This window comes from Taudactylus pleione, unplaced genomic scaffold, assembly GCF_031769625.1.
Source record: "Taudactylus pleione unplaced genomic scaffold, aTauple2 ptg000198l, whole genome shotgun sequence".
NCBI classification, from domain to species: domain Eukaryota; kingdom Metazoa; phylum Chordata; class Amphibia; order Anura; family Myobatrachidae; genus Taudactylus; species Taudactylus pleione.
The window spans coordinates 10,890,406-10,912,496 of NW_028284600.1; the positions used below are offsets into that span (position 1 = coordinate 10,890,406).

The window sequence follows — 22,091 nt, forward strand, 5'->3', positions numbered from 1 at the left end:
TTGATAGGATAGTCCATCGGCATTCCCATGTTGGTTGCCCTTTTTGTGGGAAATGGTAAAATTATACATTTGCAAGGCCAGACTCCATCGCAATAGCCGTCCATTTTCTCCTGCAGTCCGGTTGAGCCAAATGAGGAGATTATGGTCAGTAACGACTCAGAATTCCCAGCCATATAAATAGGGTTGCAACTTTTTGAGTGCCCAGACTATGGCCAAACACTCTTTTTCAATGGTGGAATAGGCAATTTCCCCAGCCTCCAGTTTCCAGGACAAATATGCTACAGGGTGTTCATGACCATCCTCCCCGACCTGACTCAACACTGCTCCCAATCCACAGCCTGATGCATCAGTTTGCACAATGAACCGCCATCAGAAGTCAGGGGCAGCTAGTACAGGAGACTGGGACAATATCTCCTTGAGTTGGCAGAAGACCTGTTCACACTCATCTGCCCACACAATCTGTTGTATGAACTTCTTGGTAGTCAGGTCTGTCAGTGTCTTGACAATGGTATTATAATGGGACACAGATTTGCGGTAATACCCTGCAGTGCCGAGGAAACCTTGCACTTGTTTGTGGTTGAAGGAGCGAGGCCAGGACAAAATGGCTTCTACTTTAGCTGACTCTGGTCACACCATGCCTCCACCCACACTGTGCCCGAGGTACTGTACCTCTGCCATTGCCATTTGGCATTTGTCAGGGCTGATGGTCAATCTGGCATCTGATATGTGTCTGAGCAACATGTATTAAATGGTCTTCCCATGTGTCACTAAATATAGCAATGTCATCTAAATACACTTGCGAAATTCCTGACATTCATCCAACAGGTCATCCACCACCCTCTGGAAGGTGGCTGGGGCGTTCTTCACACCAAAGGGCATTACTTTGACTTCAAATTGCCCAAAAGGTGTAATGAACGCCAGTGCCAATTTGGTGAGTGGAATTTGACAATACTCCTTGCTAATATTCAAAGTGGTCAGAAAGCGAGCGGCTCACAACTGGTCCAAAAGCTCATCTACTCTAGGCATGGGGTGTACTTCAGTCACTGTCACCTCGTTCAACCGCCTATAGTCCATGCAAAAGTGAGTTGTACCATCCTTTTTCGGCACTAAGACTACCCCAGCAGCCCAGGGGCTTTGGGATGGGACAATGATACCCATCGCTAAAATATCTTTTAGCTCTGACCACATCATGGTGAGTTCCTCCGGGTGTACCCAATATGCAGATTGCCGCAGTGGACGTGCAATTCCAGTATCAACATGGTGAGAGACTACATGAATGTGACCTGTCTTCATGGTAAATTGCTGTCGCTGAGTCTCCAACACTTCTCTCATCTGAGAGATCTGTAGTTTCTGCAACTTTTCCCCTAGATGTACAGCTTCCACCCTTAAGTCTTTCATAGCCTCTGGCCTTAAAACAGGAATATTGTCCATTTCGGGGTTGTCTACTGGAGTACAGCATATGGCCAAAGCCCCAACCTCATGGTTGACATAAGCTTTTAATCGACTAATTTGATAATTCTGAGTGTGATTACCTGCTGTGTCTAATGCCACAACATAATCTATCTCCCCCAGCCTCTGTAGTACTGCAAATGGGCCAGCTCAAGTACAGTGGTCTGTAGTTTATGTTTCCTAGCAGGTACCATCACCAGAACTTGTTGTGCTACAGTTAATTTGTGGTGTCTTGCATGTCTGTCATACTGCTGTTGCTAGAATGCTTATACTACCTCCAAGTTGGCTATGGTGAGGGTCACTAGGTCTTAAGTCTGTCCCGTAACTTGACTACATACTCAAGTATTGGCTCTTTGGGCCCCTGGAATGCCCCCTTCCAACTCTCCTGAATTATGGCTAGGGTCCTCATACCCTGCGTCAATATAGCAACTCAAACAGGGAAAAACAAGTAGAAGCCTGAGGCACCTTGCGATTAGCAAACAGTAATTGCTGCATAGCCTTCTCCCATTCTCCCCCCTACATGTGGATATATGCTTTTAGTAACTTTTTGAGGGTACCATTTAACCTCTCACATAATTCAATTGTCTGGGTTGGTATGGTGTAGCTCACATTTGGTTTTACACAAAGTTTTTCCCACATTTTTTGCATGAGCTCACACTGGAACTGTGTTCCCTGATCCTACCCAGGTTGGCACATCACAATAACTCAAACAGGGTCACCTGTTTACAGTCTCCATCAGTTCTTCTCCGGCAGCCGCACTGGCACATGCAGTACTGCCTCTAGTATGCAGGACCTTTCATGGTCCTTAGGGTTGGTTCCTAGGACTTTAAACATAGCCTCCATATGTTTCGCACTGGTCATAAAGGATTGCTCTGAGTTTGCACTGCTCCCAGACACATTCTCTGGCCCATTTGCTGTATCCGACATCTCCTCCATATCCTCCTCAGATTGACCTGTCAGGTGCTCTTGCTCCCATTGCAGCAGCTTGGCTACTAACACATCCTTTGTCTCACATTTCGTGAACATAATATCTCTGCCTCTGCAATTTCCTTGTCAATGTCCATTTTGCATCTATTTGTCATCCTGTTCCAGTCCAGCTATTTCTCCTGAGCCATTCCTCAGTGACATTGTGACAGACGGTGTCTGCGTAAAGTATCTTGCAGAGACTGGTCCGAATCGCATATCCTTTCCTTCAGCACTTGGTGATCCAGTTGTAGCTGCCACCAAATGTGAGGACCACACATCCTAGTGAGTTCTTTTAAATTACATAGGCAGATTGTTGTTATAAAACAGTAGTTTAATCTATAGATGACAATACAGAAATGTGGATATATAATCACCAGTCAGATGCGCTTCTTTACAGGTACAGCATACACAAGTGACGGAAGTGCAGTTCCTAATCACCAATCCATGAACACACCAATGTAGTTGGAATCATAGATTGTATACCCTTAACTATTCCTACCGTGTTGGAGCAAGTGTTGGACAGATTAAGGGAAGTAGCCAGATTGTTATAGGTTTGAAAAATTATGTCTTAACTCTGTGTGTGTCCTTCCATCATGGTGGTTGGTGCTGAGTGTCCTCCCCCCATGGCAGTTTGTGACAGTTGTCTCCCTGTGAGCAGGTGCCCACCCATATCTGAATAAAACATGCTACCTGGGAATATTTAAGTATAACTTGTCTAACTTGTAGAACAATTAACATAAATATGCACTGCATCAAATAACATACACAAATAGAAACAATAAATAATTATAAACTGAAAGGCATTAAAACAATGACAGTTCAGGGTACACAGAAATGGACGCTGGACCACAAATGCTTTCATGCTTTAATCGCACCTCGTGGCTTCACAGAAGCCTTTTGATTTTGCTTCTATAGGGGCACACACCGAAAGAGGTATAGCATCAGTTCTATAAGAAGTGGTAGCTACGGAATACCCTGAGATGTTTAACACAGTAGGCACAAATGGTGAATATACAGTTGAGTACACAAATTGAGGGATTTAGGTAGCATGTCAGAAGGTGCTGTACACAGATTCATTGGCACTGTTTGTACAGCTCATAGCATGCAATAAGGTACACTGAGGTGTTGGTACTGGTTGAGCAGTGCATAGCATAAACAAGGTACATGGATGCATTGGCACTGTTTGTAAAGTGCGTAGCATGCAAAAGGGTACACAGAGGTGTTGCTACTGGTTGAGCAGTATGTAGCATTCAACAAGATACATGAATGTGTTGGAACTCTTTGTACAGTGAGTAGTGTTCAATAAGGTACATGGAGGTGTTGATACTGGTTTAGCAGTGCATAGCGTGCAACAAAGTCCACGGATGTGTTGGCACTGTTTATACAGCTAGTAGCATGCATAAAGGTACACGGCAGTGTTTGCACTCTTTAAACATGAGGTATTGGCACTGTATACAGCAAATATCATGTAACAAGATACTGGTATGTGCTGGCCCAGTGAGAACAGCACATAGCTTGCAATGAGAGGCATGGATGCATTGGCACTGTGGGAACAGCGCATAGTGTGCAATGAGACACACATAGTATATTTCAATAACCTTGGAGCTTGAAACACATAAGTCAATGTATAACCCACATATCATCAACTGATATGCTTTGTTGGCAAGTAGTGGTGTATTTAAGCCAGGTGAGAACCTTGTTGTTTTTGCCAATGACCAGCCTCCTGAATTGTAAAACCTGCTGTGTACCATCTAGTGCCAGAATGGATTTATGCCACAACAAGTTGCCTGCCTCATGTGTTGTAGTGGGTACAGATAATTTAGATTAAGATACTACCTTACAGCTCCAGTGGATCTTCCTTCTCCTTTGGCAATGTCTCCATGAGCTTTATCTACCTCAAACTTTAGCAGAGAGGCTAGCCCCATACACACAGTAAAATGACATGAACTGACAGCCTTGGTAAATTAATGCTATGAGGCAATAATGCTAACTAGTACACCCTCCATGCTGCCCTTAAATCAAGTAGATTTATGAAAGGTGGGTAGGAGGATGAAGGTCCAGAGCAGGTCACTGTATGGAAAAAAGTATCACCATACATCTGATAATAAATTGCTGCACAAAAAGTAATATAGCAATTCAACATAGTAGTTAGCAATACAGTAGTGAATAGGCAATGGGCAATAACTCTTATCAATATTGTAGTTAAACAGGCTTCTTTATATTTGCTTCTGCAGCGCCTGTTTAGCTATAACTAGAAAAAGGGCAATTTCTCCATTGTCCCAATATACTGTACTTTCAAAACACATTAACCTTTGCAAAACACACTCAGCAGATTTAGCAAACATCTCTAAACTGTTCAGTATTTTACCCTAAACTGCACACAAGGGCCCTCATTCAGAGCCGTACGCTCTGAGCAGAGTGCACGCTCTGAATGAGGGCCGCCCTCCATGATTATGGAGCGTCCTCCAGGATGCTCGTATAGCTGTGGGTCACCACCCACAGCCTATACGAGTGTGCAGTTTGATGGCCACGATGGTCTTGACCATCGCGACCATTGCCACTGCGAGCCGGAGCCTGCGGTTGAGGTTTTCAACTGCAAGGCCCGGAGTGATTTTGGCTCTATCAGAGCCAAAATCACTCCCACTGACATCACTAGTGATGTCAGTGGGCCGGCTTCTGACGGTAGGCGTTCCCTTGGGAACGCCCCTGTCAGGGAGGCATGCCCCCGGCACGCCCACCAAAGGGGGCGTGCTGTCAATCAACATCGACAGCACGCCCCCTTTGATCAGACACAACGAGCGAAGGAAAGTCCTTCGCTCGTCGCGTCTGGCGCATGCGCACGACGGAGCTCCCGCCGTTGTGCGCATGCGCAGTGCACAACATCGACCCACTTGCGAGCGGACAGCCGCTCGCGAGTGGGTCTGAATCAGGCCCAAAGTCCTTTCATTGGATTACTTTGTTGCTGGATGATCACTGATCTATAACACGCATATATTTGTAATCTACAACTGGTAATAACAATATGCCCAGCTTCTAATGCTGTTCTTTCCTGATTCCAGAGAGGAATAGCTTTGGCATTCCAATGATAAGGTACAATAAACACAGTCCCATTGCACTATATCCCAATTGTCTTTAGCACTGCAAAGCAGCAATAACTCCCAAAGTGTCCTTTAACGCAGCTCAGAGGTCACACAACTACACACACACTGTCCTATTGCTGACTTTTCTCAGTTTTAAAGCGTAATGGCTGCACCTGGCATCAGCCAGGGGTATCACACATGTACAGGGACTGTACAGACAAGATCTCTTGCACACAAGTCCTTGGGGAGAAGACATCTAGAGTGTTTTATTGAACAGTGCAGTGCTGGCTGCTAAGTGTAAGAACTCCACATTATTTCTCCACCTATCAGCCAGAGCAAATACTCCTTAAGGTTCACACACACTAGACGATTATAATGAATGATATAAATGATAACGATATCATTCAATGATATATTATTCATATCGTCCGGTGTGTATGCATTGAACGGCCAACAATGTGCGCTCACGCAGGTCATTAACTATATCACCTGTTGGCTATACTTGCAGCCCAATCATGGGATATAATTAATTATGCCATGCTGCCGAATTAAGTAGCATGACCCCCCCTTGCCGTCATTCATCGTGGCCAACATCAGTAAGTGTGTATGCACTTACCGATATCTGCACTCCCGCCAGGCCCGTCACTGATGATATCGCTTATCACACTACATCGGTAAGTATGTATGAGCCTTTAGAATCTGCGAACTAGAACTTTTGGATGCCTGACTCCCAAGTGGCTAATACTAGTAACGGCTACTTTTAAATATTATTTTCAGCTAATGAATTATACTTTACTACATTTTATAAGCCACAAGACTGGACACTTTATATTTCTGCTTTCAGTACTACAAACACTTTAGCGTCTTTTGTCGTAGTCACACCAGCAACCTTACTATATGCTAATGATAGTATACTGTAAGCCCTTCCCTGGTATAGAGACATGTGTATGAATGTGCAAGGACTGAGATGCCAACTGTGACTAACTTAGAAACCAATTATACCACTTGGTGCATCTATAGATTCCACCATCCGACAAACTACCAAAACTTGCCCCAGTCCCATTCTAGGTGTAGCTTCTCCATCTGGCCTCCAATGGGAGTGATAAAGTGCCTCAGGTCACAACAAGTTTCAGCGATAGGTCTGCGACAGTCTAAAAACACATCCATAAGATGGACCATCTTTGTGCATCTGAAAATGCCACCTCCCAGTCATCACCCAAGACATTTTCAGGATAGTTTGGATATTGTGTGTCTCCATCATAACTAAGCCCTTGTGTGTACACACCATGCGATACATACACTGTGTGATATTTTTAGCAACTAAGATGCATGCGCAGTTTAAAACCATTGACCATATGCATGAATTTTGGGATTGCATGTGACTCCAAATCAGCCCTTAATGAGCCTAAGTCTAATGTATGGGGGCCTTTAGTCGAATGCAGCCTTGTCAAGTTTGTGTCTTTTGCCATAGTCACATTTGCAAGTTTTGCTAATACTGAGCCTTTCCCTGATGTACATCCATGTCTCTGTATGTGTAAGGACTGTGACGCCCACTTTGTGCATCTTTACACACAACCATTACACACATCACAATTTACACCAGCCCTATGCTAAGTGTGGCATATCTATCAGAGTGTGGCCTCCAATGTACAAGATTAAGCATCTGAGCTTGCAATATCTCTTGCAACACACCAGTGACAATCCCATAGCATGCCTATAAGACTCGCTGTGTCTGAATAGTCACCTCCCAGTAGCCACCCAGGTAGCCTAAGAGCAGGCTCCCTCCACTCTCTGCAGTGCAGATGAGTCCAGAGTCTATTGCACATGCATGGGTCTCTGTGAACATGGCAATAATTTAGCCCTAATTCAGATCACAGTTAAATGTATATTTTAGTCTAATTAAAAATAGCTATAATCAAATATTAATAAAAAAAAACACTTTTGTGTAAAGTGAGCAGATGGCAGTCCCTGCATTCTTGTTGCACTAAATGGTATTTCTAAAAATCCATTAACATGGGGGGTTTAATATCATTAGAGAAACAAATATAAAAAAGGAACAAGACTGCTACATTGTTTTATGAAGGAAACTGTGAGACATTGTGATATTTTGTAACTTATGTTTATTGTTGAACCCTTTTGAATAAGCTTTAATTATACTTTTTTCTATTTTTTTTTAAAGGGTCTACAGCAGAGGTTCCCAAACGCGGTCCTCAAGGCTCCCCAACAGTTCATGTTTTACAGATATCCATGGGTGAGCACAGGTGACTTACTTAGTACCTCAGTCAATTTGATTTAACCACCAGTGCTCAACCATGGCTATCTCTAAAGGTGCATATACACGTAACAATTTTATAACCAACCATTTTCTGTCTGATTTTCCCTTGAAAAAGTGAACGATTTTTTGAAGTGTAATGAACGATTTTTTGAATGATGAATGAATAATGTTCCTTCCCATAATGAAAATCGTCATGTTGGACAGTCTGAAATGGACGATGAGCGATAACTACAAACTACAAACGGGAGTGCGCATTTGTGATTATTTTTCATCGTTATAACTCATAAACTGAACGATTTTTTTGAACGACTTAACGATAACGACGTCGTTATTGACAAATCATTCAGAAAATTATTACGTGTGTATGCACCTTAAAACATGAACTGTTGGGGTGCTTTAAGGACCGCGTTTGTGAACCTCTGGTCTACAGTATGAATTAGTCAAACTTACTGGGGGGCAGTTTGACAATATAATTTTTCAAATATGTATTTTGAGGATAACAGTATCCCTTTATTGTCACACAGCTGCTGGTAAATTTCTTAATGCACCTATGCATTGTGTTCAATTTTACATTATTTTTCCAAAAATCCAGCTGTGTATTTGACCCATTTCTATAGTTCTCTATAGACTGTATGTAAATTAGATATAAAATCTGTTATTTAAGCTGTGTTATGTAAATAAGAGTAATCATAAATTTACCTGTTCCTTCCTCTGTGATAGAAGCTGATGCTTTCAATTGTTTTTCCATATTTTTGCTGGCAAGTTTAAGGTAATCAGACTTAATTTCTATGATACGACATCCGGAATTATCCATCTGAGGATGAGAGACATTAAATATTATCTCAGGAGCCTTGTACTAAGTAAATCACTACATGTTTTTTTTTTCCAATTACTGGTTGTAATTACATAAGCCAATTCCATATATGTACTTCATTTGTGTTTAAACTGGTATACATAGAAATATACTTTCAGGTTATTTTACTAACATACAGTAGTTAAATATAGAGGGCAATATTGTTATTCAGGTGCATTTGTGGCAAAGTCTATCTATGCGATTATTCACCAGTCTTCATGCAGGAGACTATAATGAAGCTGCCTAATATTCAGTAAAGTGTATAATTCAGAGATTTGTAAAGACGACGTTAGTTCCCAGAGCCCCAAGCACCAGACTTGCAAATAAGATTCCAATTGGATCCCTTTGCCCCCTCTCCACACTGCATGCCCTACATGCCTCAGGGCCTGCTTCAACAGAGGACGCAGATCTTTAATATCACGCAGATTCCCGATTAATGTACTTTGTTAGTGATTAATTATTTAGAATCCACTAAACAATATTGTGAGTGATAGGTTATAACATTATAAAGTAAATTGGTTAAACATATTGTCATGTACTTTGAAGCAGAATCAATTATTTTCTGTGTTTCAAAATATTTACAGTATAGTAGTGTTCATTCTAGCAGCCTGCACCAGTCACAGCCCGTGAAGTTCCTCTTTCCTTCCTGGGGTGTCACTCTTTGCTCTGGTGATTCTAGCACACTCAGCTGATGCAACAAACTGCTGAGATACAGACCAGAGTGCGCTAGACGCACCAGAACAAAGAGTGACACCCCAGGTAGAAGAGAGGAACTGCACAGGTTGTAGCAGGTGCAGGGAGCTAGAATGAACACTAGTATAATAATAAGTGTGTTACTATATCTTAGTAACACATACTTTATATATTCAACTATAATTTCTGTCTGCAGTATGTCAAAGGCAACATGAGTAGAAATGTCTCATGCATCACTTTAAGTTTGAATGTTTTATATCCTAATAAGTGCTTTACACAGATGTGTGCTCATACACCAATATAGCCTCATATGGCCGAGATACCGGCGCAACTTTCTTTAAATTTTGTATCTTATTCGCATTGCAGATGCAGCGAAACACCACTGAAAGTGTTCTACAGATGCTGGGCTGTGACTTTAATCGCACAGGAATTAGGTTCAAACCCATGTAAAGTTGCAAATAAAGCACAGCAGAACTTGTTATGAGAAAATGTTGCAGCTGCTGTATCATAGCACTTCGTATTCAGGGCCTGATTCAGAGCCGGAAGCTCTGACCAAATTGCACTCCGAAAAAAAATAAAAAAATTCTGTGTTTGTGAATTGTGTGCGCAGTAGCCGCACGTGCATCAACAAAGTACTGTAGTGCCAAGCGTGCGCCTGTGCCATAAGTAAAGGGCCGGCTAGCTTGTCTGTTAAAGGGTGATGTAACCCCCAAAGTGCACTCCAAACAAAATACAAAAATATTTTTTTCTGTGTTTGTGAGTTGTGTGTGCTGTAGCCGCACGTGCATCAACAAAGTAGCGCCAAGCGTGCGCCTGTGTCAAAAATCAAGGGCCAGCTGGCTTGACCGTTAAAGGGTGCTGTAACCCAAAAAATGCTCTCCAAACAAAATAAAAAATTATTTTCTGTGTTTGTGAATTGTGTGCACTGTGGTTGCACGTGCATCAACAAAGAAGCAGCGCCAAGCGTGTGCCTGTGTCCCATAAGTAAACGGCCAGCTGGCTCATCTCTTAAAGGGTGGTGTAACCCCCAAAGTGCACTCCAACAAAAATAAAAAATTATTATTTTCTGTGCTGTGAATTGCGTGCGCTGTAGCCGCACGTCCATCAACAAAGGAGCAGCACCAAGCGTGCGCCTGTGTCATAAGTCTGTTAAAGGGTGGTCTAACCCCCAAAGTGCGCTCCCAAAAAAAGAAAAAGGTTATTTTTTTCTGTGTTTGTGTGCACCTTAGCCGCACGTATGTATCAATATAACATAAATGGACGACCAAACTTTGTCCAATAAAAATAAAATAGGGAAAGATCAAGAACCACTTCCTCCTAGTGCTGAAGCTGGTGCCACTAGTCATGACATAGACGATAAAATGCCATCAACGCCGTCTGCCAAGGTCAATGCCCAATGTCATAGTAGAGGGCGTATAAAATCCCAAATGACAAAGTTCAGGAAAATGACCTTAAAAAGAACATTTCAATCATCTGAAGAGAAACGTAAACTTGCCAATATGCCATTTATGACACGGAGTGGCAAGGAACGGCTAAGGTCTTTCCCTATGTTCATGACTAGTGGTTCAGCTTCACATGACGATGGAAGCCCTCCTCCCACTAAAAAAATCAACGAGTTAAGCTGGCAAAAGCACAGCGAAGAACTGTGCGTTCTAAGAAGATATCACAAATCCCCAAGGAGAGTCCAAGTGTGGTGGCGGTTGTGATGCCTGACCTTCCCAGCACTGGACGGGAAGAGGTGGCTCTTTCCACCATTTGCACGCCCCCTGCAAGTGCTGAAAGTAGCACCCACAGTCCACTTGCTGATATGCAAATTGAAGATGTCACTGTTGAAGTACAACAGGATGAGGATACTGGTGTAGCTGGCGCTGAGGAGGAAGTTTGCAAGAAGGATTCTGATGGTGAGAGACAGTTGTTATCCATGGGATGAAAAAGCCCATCACGGTCATGTCTGGGCAGAAGAACAAATATTCCACCTATTTGGTCTGGCAATATTTCTATCCAAATCGAACAACAACTGTCTTGCCATATGTACCATATGTAAAGGTGAAACAAGTAGGGGTAGGGACGTTAACCACCTAGGAACATCCTCCCTTATAGGGCACCTGAAGCGCGTTCATAAAATGTTACTGTCAAGTTCAGAAACTTTGGCTAAGACCATAAGCAGTCCAAGGACACCTAAATCCCTTTGTCCTGTTGTATCCAAGCACCTGCAAACCACACCGTCAACTCCCTCCTCGTCAATTTCCTCCTTAGTCAGGATCTGAAGTAGGCCATGTCACTGGCATGACTAACTCTCCTATCCGGGATTCCTCCGGAGGATCCTGCATTGCTACGCCTACTGCTGCCGCTGCTGCTGTTGCTGCTGGGAGTCGTTCATCATCCCAGAGAGGAAGAAGGAACACCACTACTTTTACTAAACAATTGACCCTCCAACAGTCCTTAGTGAGTAGGATGAAGTACGACAACAGTCATCCTGAAGCAAAATGGATAACTGAGGCCTTGACTGCTATTTTGGTGTTAGACGTGCATCCGGTATCTGCCATTAGTGCAGTGGGATTTAGACAATTGATGGAGGTAGTGTGTCCCCGGTTCCAAATCCCGTCTAGATTCCACTTCACTAGGCAGGCGATACCGAGACTGTACAGAAACGTCAGAAAAAGTGTGCTCAGTCTCCTAAAAAATGCAGCAACAGCAGCAGCGTCACCAGTAGCAGCATCTCAGAAATGCCAGCTCGTTCCAAGGCAGGCTACACTATCACTGGTTTCAGTAAGAGGCACACCGCCAACAACAACCTCTTAGAGAAACTGAGGGAAATCATCGCCCAGTGGCTTACCCCACTTAGACTCTCCTGGGGATTTGTGATATCTGTCAATGCCACCAATATTGTGCGGGCATTACATCTGGGCAAATTCCAGCACGTCCCATGTTTTGCTCACACAAAAAATTTGGTGGTGCAGGATTTTCTGAAAAACGACAGGGGCATGCAAGAGACACTTTGGGTGGCCCAAAAAACTTCTGTCCACTTTCAACATTCAGTGACTGCATGCCGAACGCTGGAGCACCAGCATACACTCTTGAACCTGCCCTGCCATCACCTGAAGCAAGAGGTTGTGACACGGTGAAACTCAACCCTCTATATGCTTCAGAGGAAGGAGGAGCAGCAAAAGGCCATTCAAGCCTATACATCCACCTATGACATATGTAAAAGAAGGGGTATGCACCTGACTCAAGCGCAGTGGAGAATGATTTCCATTGTGCAAGGTTCCGTTTCCATTGTGCAAGGTTCTCCAGCCCTTCAAACTTGTCACACGTGAAGTCAGTTCAGACACTGCCAGCTTGAGTCATGTCATTCCCCTCATAAGTCTTTTGCAGAAGCAGCTGGAGAAAGTGAAGGAGTAGCTAAGACAGAGCAATTCTGCTCGGCATGTGGGACTTGTGGATGAAGCCCTTCATTCGCTTTGCCAGGATTCCAGGGTGGTCAATCTGTTGAAATCAGACCACTACATTTTGGTCACAGTGCTCGATCCTAGGTTTAAAGCCTATGTGGTGTCTCTCTTTCCAGCTGACACAAGCCTGCAGAGGGGCAAAGACCTGCTGGTGAAAACACTGTCAGTTGAAGTAGAACGTGACATGTCAATAGCTCCTTCTTCATTTTCTCCTGCAACTGGGCCTGCCAGGAAACTACTTGGTATCCTAAGCAACCCGCTGGCGGTGATGCAGGACAGGCAGGACCAAGTTTCAACCTGCCAACAATTTCTGACATGTCTACTGTCACTGCATATGATACTGTCACCATTGACAGAATGGTGGTGGAGTACATCGGTGACAGCATCCAAGTAGGCATGTCAGACAGTCCGTACCTGTACTGGCAGGAAAAAGAAGCAATTTGGAGACCCCTGTACAAACTGGCTCTATTTTACCTGAGTTGCCCCCCCTCTAGTGTGAACTCCAAAAGATTGTTTAGTGCAGCGGGTAACCTTGTCAGCGAAAGGCATAGGAGGTTGCTTCCACAAAATGTGGAGAAGATGATGTTCATAAAAATGAATTATCAACTCTTCCAGGGAGACCAGCCTCCAGAACGTACAGAGGGACCTGTGGTGGTGGATTCCAGTGGGGATAAATTAATACTCTGTGAGGATGAGGATGTACACAACACTGAAGAGGGTGAGGAATCGGTGGATGAGGAGGATGAGGATGACATCTTGCCTCTGTAGAGCCAGTTTGTGCAGAGACAGATTAATTGCCAGCTTGTTTTGTGGGGGCCCAAATTAACCAATCATTTCAGCCACAATATTGTGAGGTGTTCAGAATAGATTGGAAATGAGTAGAAATTAATGTTATTGAGGTTAATAATAGCATAGGAGCAGAGAAAAACACAAAATCTGTGATTTTAGCTGTTTTTATGCTTTTTAAAAAAAAAATATAGATCCAAAACCCAGAACCCAAAACACGGAAGGGTGGTTTTGGCAAAACCAATCGAGATCCAAAACACGAAGAAAGATCCAGATCCAAAACACAAAACCCGAAAAGTGGCCAGTGCACAACCCTAATTTATACCCATGTTTGTAAGTTATGTCCAGAGCCCACTAACAGGATGGTATAGGAGTTTAGGACAATGCAAATTCCAAACAGCCTTTGCTCGGGACTGACCTGCAGACAGTGCTTTTTTTTTTAGATTTCCAGCTCTACAGATTGTGGAGGGGGGCTCCTGGAAACAATGACCATTTATATCCTAAGCAAATTAAGTGACTTTTTATAATATACTTTATTTTACTTTGTTACTGTAAATATCTTTTTAACTGAGATATTTGTTTGTGTGGCTTGATTAACATTTTGTATCCAAAGTACCTTATCTTGTCCCACCAAGGACATTGTTGGTGGCAGCAGTGGGATGCAAAGGGTTAATATCCATTAAGCTACTTAGAATGTGTAGTTGATGGTTCAAGGGTCTTGTGAATACCGTTGTAAATGACATTCATGGTTCAATAGCTCTGGACACTACTGTCCTGAATGGATGTAATGTGTTCATGCACTCTTATAGTGTTGTGTATGTAGGTTTGTCTAAGTCTGCTTTTGTCTCAATGCCATATGGGAGAGGTGTGGCAATGTAGGTTCCTCTGTCTCATTATATATAAGGGAGGTGTGATCTGATCAATCACATTATATGTTGTTTGTCTTACTGTTTGTTTTACTGTTTTTGTTTTACTGTACACACAAGAAAAATGCATTTTAAGTGGCTTAATAAATATGCTAATCTTGCAAGAGTTATGTTGGAAACTCAGCTGGCTGATTTCCAGAGAAATATGTGTGGGTATGGAAAAACTCAGCATAATGTGAGCAAGCAGTATGTTGGTTGTGAGTTGATAGAGAACAATGAAATGTTGAATTCTAAAGGGACGCCCTTAAAAAAAAATCATCGTGATTGAAGGCTGGTGAAATAAATTGATTCTGAATCCAAGGATGATCAATTTCAGAAGGTAGTGAGTTTTTGTCCTCCATAGAAGATGTGAAGGAAGGGGGTGAAAGAAATTCCAGAAACAGAATCTAGGCAGGAGAATGCAGCCATGACAAGCAAACCTTAGACAGAGATAGGAAGCCTAAATTTCCACTGTCCAGCAAATACAGAAGGGAGGGGCAGTGAGGGTATATATTACTCAGTTGTTACTTATACCCCTTTTACACCAGAGCAAAAACCTGGGTTTTTGCTGGGTCTACCTGGGTCACAGCTCAGTGTAAAAGGGTCCCTGAAAAATAACCCTGGTCAAGTGACCCAGCAATCTAACCCAGGTAGCTACCAGGGTTGGACCCAGGATGGACCCGGGTACTGGTGCAGTGTAAACGGAGCGACCTGGGTTATCTGACCTGGGTTATGCCTTTAATGAGCTGATTGGTGATTGTGGGGCTTTCACCTCCCACTTTTTATGACCTCACAGGTTTAGCAGGGCAAACCTGAGTTCAGTGTGAACAGGGCTGACCTGGGAGTAACCCAGATCGAAGGTGCAGTGTAAATGGGTCTGACCTGGGTCTGACCAGGGTTGCAACCATGTCCAAAAACCCAGGTCATACCTGGGTTTTTGGTGGAAAAGAGGTATTAGAGAGAAAAAACAAACAGCACTAACTGACAGAAACATTGAATGAATCGGATGATTCCACATGTATTAACACTACAGAAGATATTGATAGTCACACATTGTCAAAACAGAATTATATTTCTGAAATGAATAGAAACTAATGTGTGCATGTGGCAGTATGGCCAGATGAGTTGGGAAATTAGGTTTCTAGCAACATGCCATTGGTTTTGTTTGTGAGATGAATGATGGCACATCTGAATTACCAAGCACTGTCTAGTTTGCTAAGTGTGGTGAACTGAATAAGAATCAGGAAGTGCCTGAGTGCCCATTAGAAAGGGTGGGGCCATGTGATGATGGGGGAGTGGTTATAATGTCCAGTGAGAAATGGGGGTAACCAAGAGCCAGGCGATGGGAAATGGAAGGATTCCAAATCCATATCCCTGGAACAGAAGACTTGAGGATATTTCATTTATATGGCATGATTCCCAGAGTGTTACTATGAAGTTTCACAAAGAAATTGTTGAAAAGTGTGTTTGATGAAAAAGCATCTATTGCAAATTACTTTTATGGTTTGTCAGCTATTCATGAGACAGTAGTGGTGCAAAACACACCTACACTTATATCCAATGAGCCATCACATATGACAATGCACTGACAACAGACAAACTGATGGGGGAAATGCTGTTTGTGAACAGAGAACAATAGAGAAAAATTTCGGATGTAAACAGGTTGTTTTGTATTGCAGAAAAGCCGAATGTGAGTAGTAAGAAAGTTCAGACCCTAGTGTATTTCCTGACAAAACATTATCAGTCAATGGTTTTGAAACACCTGAAAGATACAGTCACCAACAGAAATTACAGTGGATCACTGAAGCCATGATGGCTTTGTTAGTATTAGAACTGCATCCATTTTCCATCATCAATGCATCTGGTTTTAGATGACTAGTTGCGATCATGTGGCCACGCTGCCAAATTCTATCTTGATTCCATCTTACCAGGAAAGCAATTCCTCACCAGTACTGGGACGTTAAACAAAAATGTATTATTTGCCTACAAAATGCCATTGTACCGATTATTCACTTAACTACAGTATGTGGACAAGCAATACTGGTCAAACTAAAGATTACTTTACTATTACAGCTCACTGGGTGGGAGTATCGCTTTTAGAAGCAGCAGTATCTAACACAAAACAGCAGCTCATTCACAGGCAGGTTACTTTCTGTATCACTGACTTCACTAAGAGGCATACCGGGTGTGAATATGATGGGAAAACCTGGGGTATGTCATAGCAAAATGGCTTACCCTGCTAAGACACTCCTTAGGATTTATCATTTTTGAAAATGCAAGTAACATTGTACAAGTATTAAGACTGGGTGAATTTCAACATGTACCATGATTTGCACACACAATAAACTTGGTGGTTCAGAATTTCTTAAAAAATTACAGGTCTGTGCAGGAGATACTGGCTGTGGCCCGTAAAGTTTCTGGGCATTTTTGGCATTCAGCAATCACATGTAGAAGATTGCAGCAGTTGCAAGAAAAATTACATTTGCTATGCCACCAACTGAAGCAAGAAGAAGTAACCAGGTGAAATGACAGGCTTTATATGCATCAGAGACTGGAGGAACTTCAACAAGCCATCCAAATGTATACATCAAGCCATGAGATAGGGAGGGGAAGGCATATTACCTTAGTCCAGCACACTGAAGAATACTCTGTTTTATGCAAGGTACTGAATCCATTTTAATTGTAGCCAATGAAATGAGTTCAGACACTGCCAGCCTGAGTCAGATTATTTCCTAATTAAACTACTGGAAAAGCAGCTACAGAAGCCGATTCCACTAAGTATGCTGAACTTGCAGATCAAATTCTTTTTTCGCTGCTCCAAGACCCAATAATTTGAAGCATCTTGCAATTGGATCAGAACATTTTGACAACAATGCTTGATCCTATGTTTCAGTCATATGTAATGTCTTTTTTTCCAACTGTCACAGATCTTAAGAGATGTAAAGAGATCATGGCGAGCAAGTTGTCTGCTCAAGTGGCACATGACATGATGATGTCTCCTGCTTTACTTTCTCCTGCAAATTCTGCTGACAGGAAAAAAAATTACCTTTCCAAAAAGACCCACTTGTAATGAGCATGAGTCAACTCAGTGCACCAGAGTAAAACACCACTATGACACCTGGTCAGGCTTGAAACAATTGTCCACATTATTAACATCTCTACAATCTGACTCAATCTGATACTGTAAGCATTGATAGAATGGTGGAATATTATTTTAATGGCATTGTACAAATTAGTATGTCACACATTTAATTTGAATACTAGAAGGATTTGAAGACCCTTGTACAAACTAGCTTTGAATTATTTAAGCTGCCCACCCTCTAGTGTGTTTATGAAAAGACTGTTTTTAGCACAGCTGAGAACCATGTGAGTGATCGGCGTAAGAGGCTACCTCCAAAAAATTTAGAAAAACTGATGTTCATAAAAATGAACTTCAAATTCTATGAGAAAGACATTTACCACCAATTACAATGCTGCCACTGTAATGGTGAATTCCAGGGCGGAACCATCATATATTGTGTGGTGATGATAATATTAACAACAAGGATCACGGTGATGATAAGGATGATATTGACATTTTCCAACTGTGGCGATGATTAATCACACTGCAAGCCAACTTAAGACAATTTGTTTTGTGGGGGACAAACAAAGCAAGCACTTAGCCACAAAAGTGGCAGTTCCTGTTGCAGAAGTCATTGTACTGATAAACTGTGCATGTCCTTTTTAATATACAACACAAGGGTGGGTGTGAGAGCCCAAGGACAATTCTATTGGGCACCACTTTTCATGATGGGCTTTGCCCACCTTGAGGTATTGGTGTAAAGATGACTAGCCTCTTACTCCATTACCATTAACTTGCACTGGCCTGAGGCCTGTAATTTTCTGTTTGGAGAAGAGTGTTGTCAATGCAGTATATTATAATATATATATATATATAATATATATATATATATATATATGTATATATATATATTTTAATAGGCTTTTAGTTCTTGATTAATTAAAGCATTCCATAGGCTTGTTTATTAAATAGTCATTCCTTCTGTCACTGCTTTGCCACTAGGTTCATATACTGTATGTGCTATATTCTTTTGTAAACTACTATGTGTTGTGGCATTGCCCTGTCTCTTACTGTAGCCAGCCAGCTCACTGCAGCCTTAAGCCAATAGTGAAAACAACATTGTGAGCTATGTGGTGGTCAAAATTGCTTGGAAATGATTGGTATTGATGTTAATACTATAGGAACAAAAACGTTCCAAAGTACTTTTAGCTGTTTTTTATCAATTTTAAATACATTCAAAACTAGAACAGTATATGGTGGTTTTGATAAAAACCAAAACATGACAAAGATTTAGAACAAAAACACGGGTGTTCACGTATATCTGTAGCTAGTTTTATTTACCCTTCAAGCAAAGCAAACAAAACATATTTATTTGCACTGCAACATGGATTGTTTAGGTGAAGTTACGGACTCTTTTTACTTTGCTCCCAGAATCTGGCTCATTGTGTGCAATCAGTGGAGCAGTTTGTCTTTTAAATTTTAACCAACCCTGTAAAATGACCACTTTAATGGTTATATTCAGTAAAGTGAGAGTTTTTAGAAGTGGAGATGTTGCCCATAGCAACCAATCAGATTCTAGCTATTATCTTCTAGAAGGTGCTACTCAAATGTTAAGTAGAATCTGATTGGTTGCTATGGGCAACATCTCCATTTCTAAAAACTCTCACTTTAGTAAATATACCCCTAAGTGTTGATTCCATTATAGGGAATGGGACTTCCTTTTCATGAAAAAAACAGACAGCATTAGCAATGTAATAAATTTTTACATGTCAGTTAGTTTATCATATATATATATATATATATATATATATATATATATATATATATATATATATATAGTGTAGAATAGACACTTGTTATGGTTAAAAACAAATATTACTACCATAGAAGAGAAACACACCTGCTCTGTGTGAATGATTTATGGAGATAAGATAGTTGCTACACATGTACATATTGTATGTTTATATGCAATTCAATTAGTCAAGGTGCATCCAGTCCTAATTGGGACTGTATGCATGAACTATTCCACTTGCTAACAGAAAGACACTATCACAATTCTTGCAGAGATATGAGGATTTGTTTTACCAGTTATGATTAACTATAACCAAGGCCTGGAGCCTACCATAACATTGGTATTCACAAGGGAGCACTCAAAAGTTGGTTTGGGCTTGGTTGCACCTGAATTTCAGGTCTCGGCCCTTTTGGTTGGATTATAGCATGGTAGGCTGGAGAACTTTGGATGTTCAGAGTCAAATGCCATGGTCAATAACAGAAATCACTAATACACAGTCAAGGCAGTACAACAAGCTGCATTATATATGAATGTCAAAAGCTTAGACAAACAAGAACGTTGGTGACTAGAATTACAGTATGTATGTAAATTGGTACAAACTTTAAACATGATGTTAGTGGTCACATGACTGGAAGCGTAAAATCGCAGAAAAAAATCACCCGCCTAACCCTATAGGGATGATAACAACAAGGAGAGACATAAGTTCATGAAAGCAATCAAGGAGAGCCAAAACGCAAAGGTCCAGGAAATAGCAGCGTCGAACATGGTAAGCACTTGCTAAAGTTTGGCACTCCTGGCAAACACAATGGGCCAAATGTAATGGGGTGAGCATTTAGCAGTAAACTCTTACATTGGTCGAGTATATCTTCAAAATGGGAAAACATCTAGATGAGAGTTTGAATCATGAGAGTTTTTTGAGTCTAAAAATAAAGCAAGTTTGCATGTTCTCGGACTCTATTACATTGGCCGAGTGAGAGTTTACTGCTAAACTCTCTCATCTCCTAAGTTTTAATTAGAAATTGGTGCAAACCCCTGTATTTTGGTTTTAGTATTGATTCTAAATCAATAACACGTTTTGGCAAAAACACTCAAGTGTTTTAGTTTAATTTAAGTTTTGGCTATGGATCTGGAATTCTATAAAAATTGATAAAAACAGCTAAAATCATGTAACTTGGATCTGTTTTTGTTTCTATAGTAGTATTAATGTAAAAAAACATCTATTTTTTAGTCATTTACATGCAGTTCTGGACATTTTTGGCATTCCTCAACTGCTTGTAGAAGATTTCAGCAGCTAACGCAGTTCAACTTCCAACATGACACATTTAGGAAATAGAGTGGCAGTAACTTTTCATCAATGAAGAACTAGATCAGTGGCCCTTGGGAGGTGGAGTATGTATATAGTTAAAGGCAAGGAGAGGAAGGATTGATTTGTTGGTAAATTTCATTTAATTTTTTATTCCAAGGAAAATGTATGAGGGAGGAGGGAATGCCTTAGGATCCGAGCCCCAGCTGGGGATTTTCCCACCAGGTTTATATTAAAAATCAAGGCAAAACATTAATATCCTGGTGATGGATTTCATGGGTTCTGCATTTGATATATTTCCCTCTCGTAGTGATTTGGGCACCATTTCACACCAGAAGGAGAGCTCACTCTAGACTGCCAGAGCAAAAATTAATAATTACAACCAGGTGAACATGTCAAATGTTTTGCCCACCCAATAAACTTGGTGGTTCAGAATTTAAAAAAAAAAAATCAAAGGGACATGCAAGAGATGCTGTCTGTGGCCATAAGAAATTCTGGAAATTTTTGGCATTTATCAACAACATATATACGATTTCAGCCTCTATGGCAGTTGAACTTCCAACATGGTACATCTAGGTAAAAAGAGTGGCACTGCATTGGCAGACAGCATGGCAGTTTAATAAACTATATGAAATTGTTTGTAGGTTATGAAACCAAAAGACAGTCAGCAATGCCCCAATCAGGGCATAATGCAAAGAAAAGAGGTGCAAGATGGAATTGTCCTTGGTCCCTAACACACTGACCCTTCTGTTGTATATATTAAACAGGACATGCACAGTTTAACAAACCAATCATTTCAGCGACAGGCACTGCCACTCGTGGTTGAAGTGATTGGTATTTTTGGGCCCCCACAAAACAATGGGCATAATGCCGCTAGCAGTATTGTTAATTTTCTCTACAGTCAGAATAGGTCATTCTCCTCATCTGATTTCGCACTCTCATCAGTGTGTACATCATCCTCACACAATATTAATTCATCCCTGGTAGAATTGATTTTTTTTTTTTGCATAATTGGCGGTAAAGGTCTTCCTCATGGAATTTCTAGTTCATTTGGATGAACATCATCTTTTCCACATTTTGAGGAAGAAGCCTCCTATGCCAATCGATGATAAAGTTCTGACTGTGCTGAACATTCTACACACACTGGACGGTGGGCAGCTTAAGTAATGCAAAGCCAGTCTGTACAAGGGCTTCCAAATTGCCTTTTTTCCAGGCTGAAGTCAAAGGGACTCTGTGAAATGCCTATGTGTATGGTGTCATGAAAAAAATCCTCCACCATTCTTTTGGATGGTGACCCTATCAGATGGAGTTGTGGTAGCAGTCTCACTAATTTCCAACAATTCTTTTAGACCTGGCCAGATTTCACAATGTTGTGTTGACTTCTCTGTATCACCACTGGGTCTTTTGGGAAAGGTGAGTTTTTTACTGGTAGCTGCTGGAAAAACTGAAGGAGCAGATGTCATGTACAACTTGAGCCAA

General features: G+C 41.5%; 1 protein-coding gene across 1 annotated transcript in view; it reads right to left on the bottom strand.

Moving 5' to 3' along the window:
* The window catches only part of LOC148518858 (alpha-2-macroglobulin-like protein 1), a 208,252-nt gene that overhangs the window by 141,916 nt on the left and 44,245 nt on the right, over positions 1-22,091 (bottom strand). Inside the window, exon 9 of the mRNA XM_088476975.1 lies at positions 8,470-8,584. Coding sequence (XP_088333101.1) covers positions 8,470-8,584 — 115 coding nt within the window. The remainder of the gene's footprint in view (positions 1-8,469; positions 8,585-22,091) is intronic.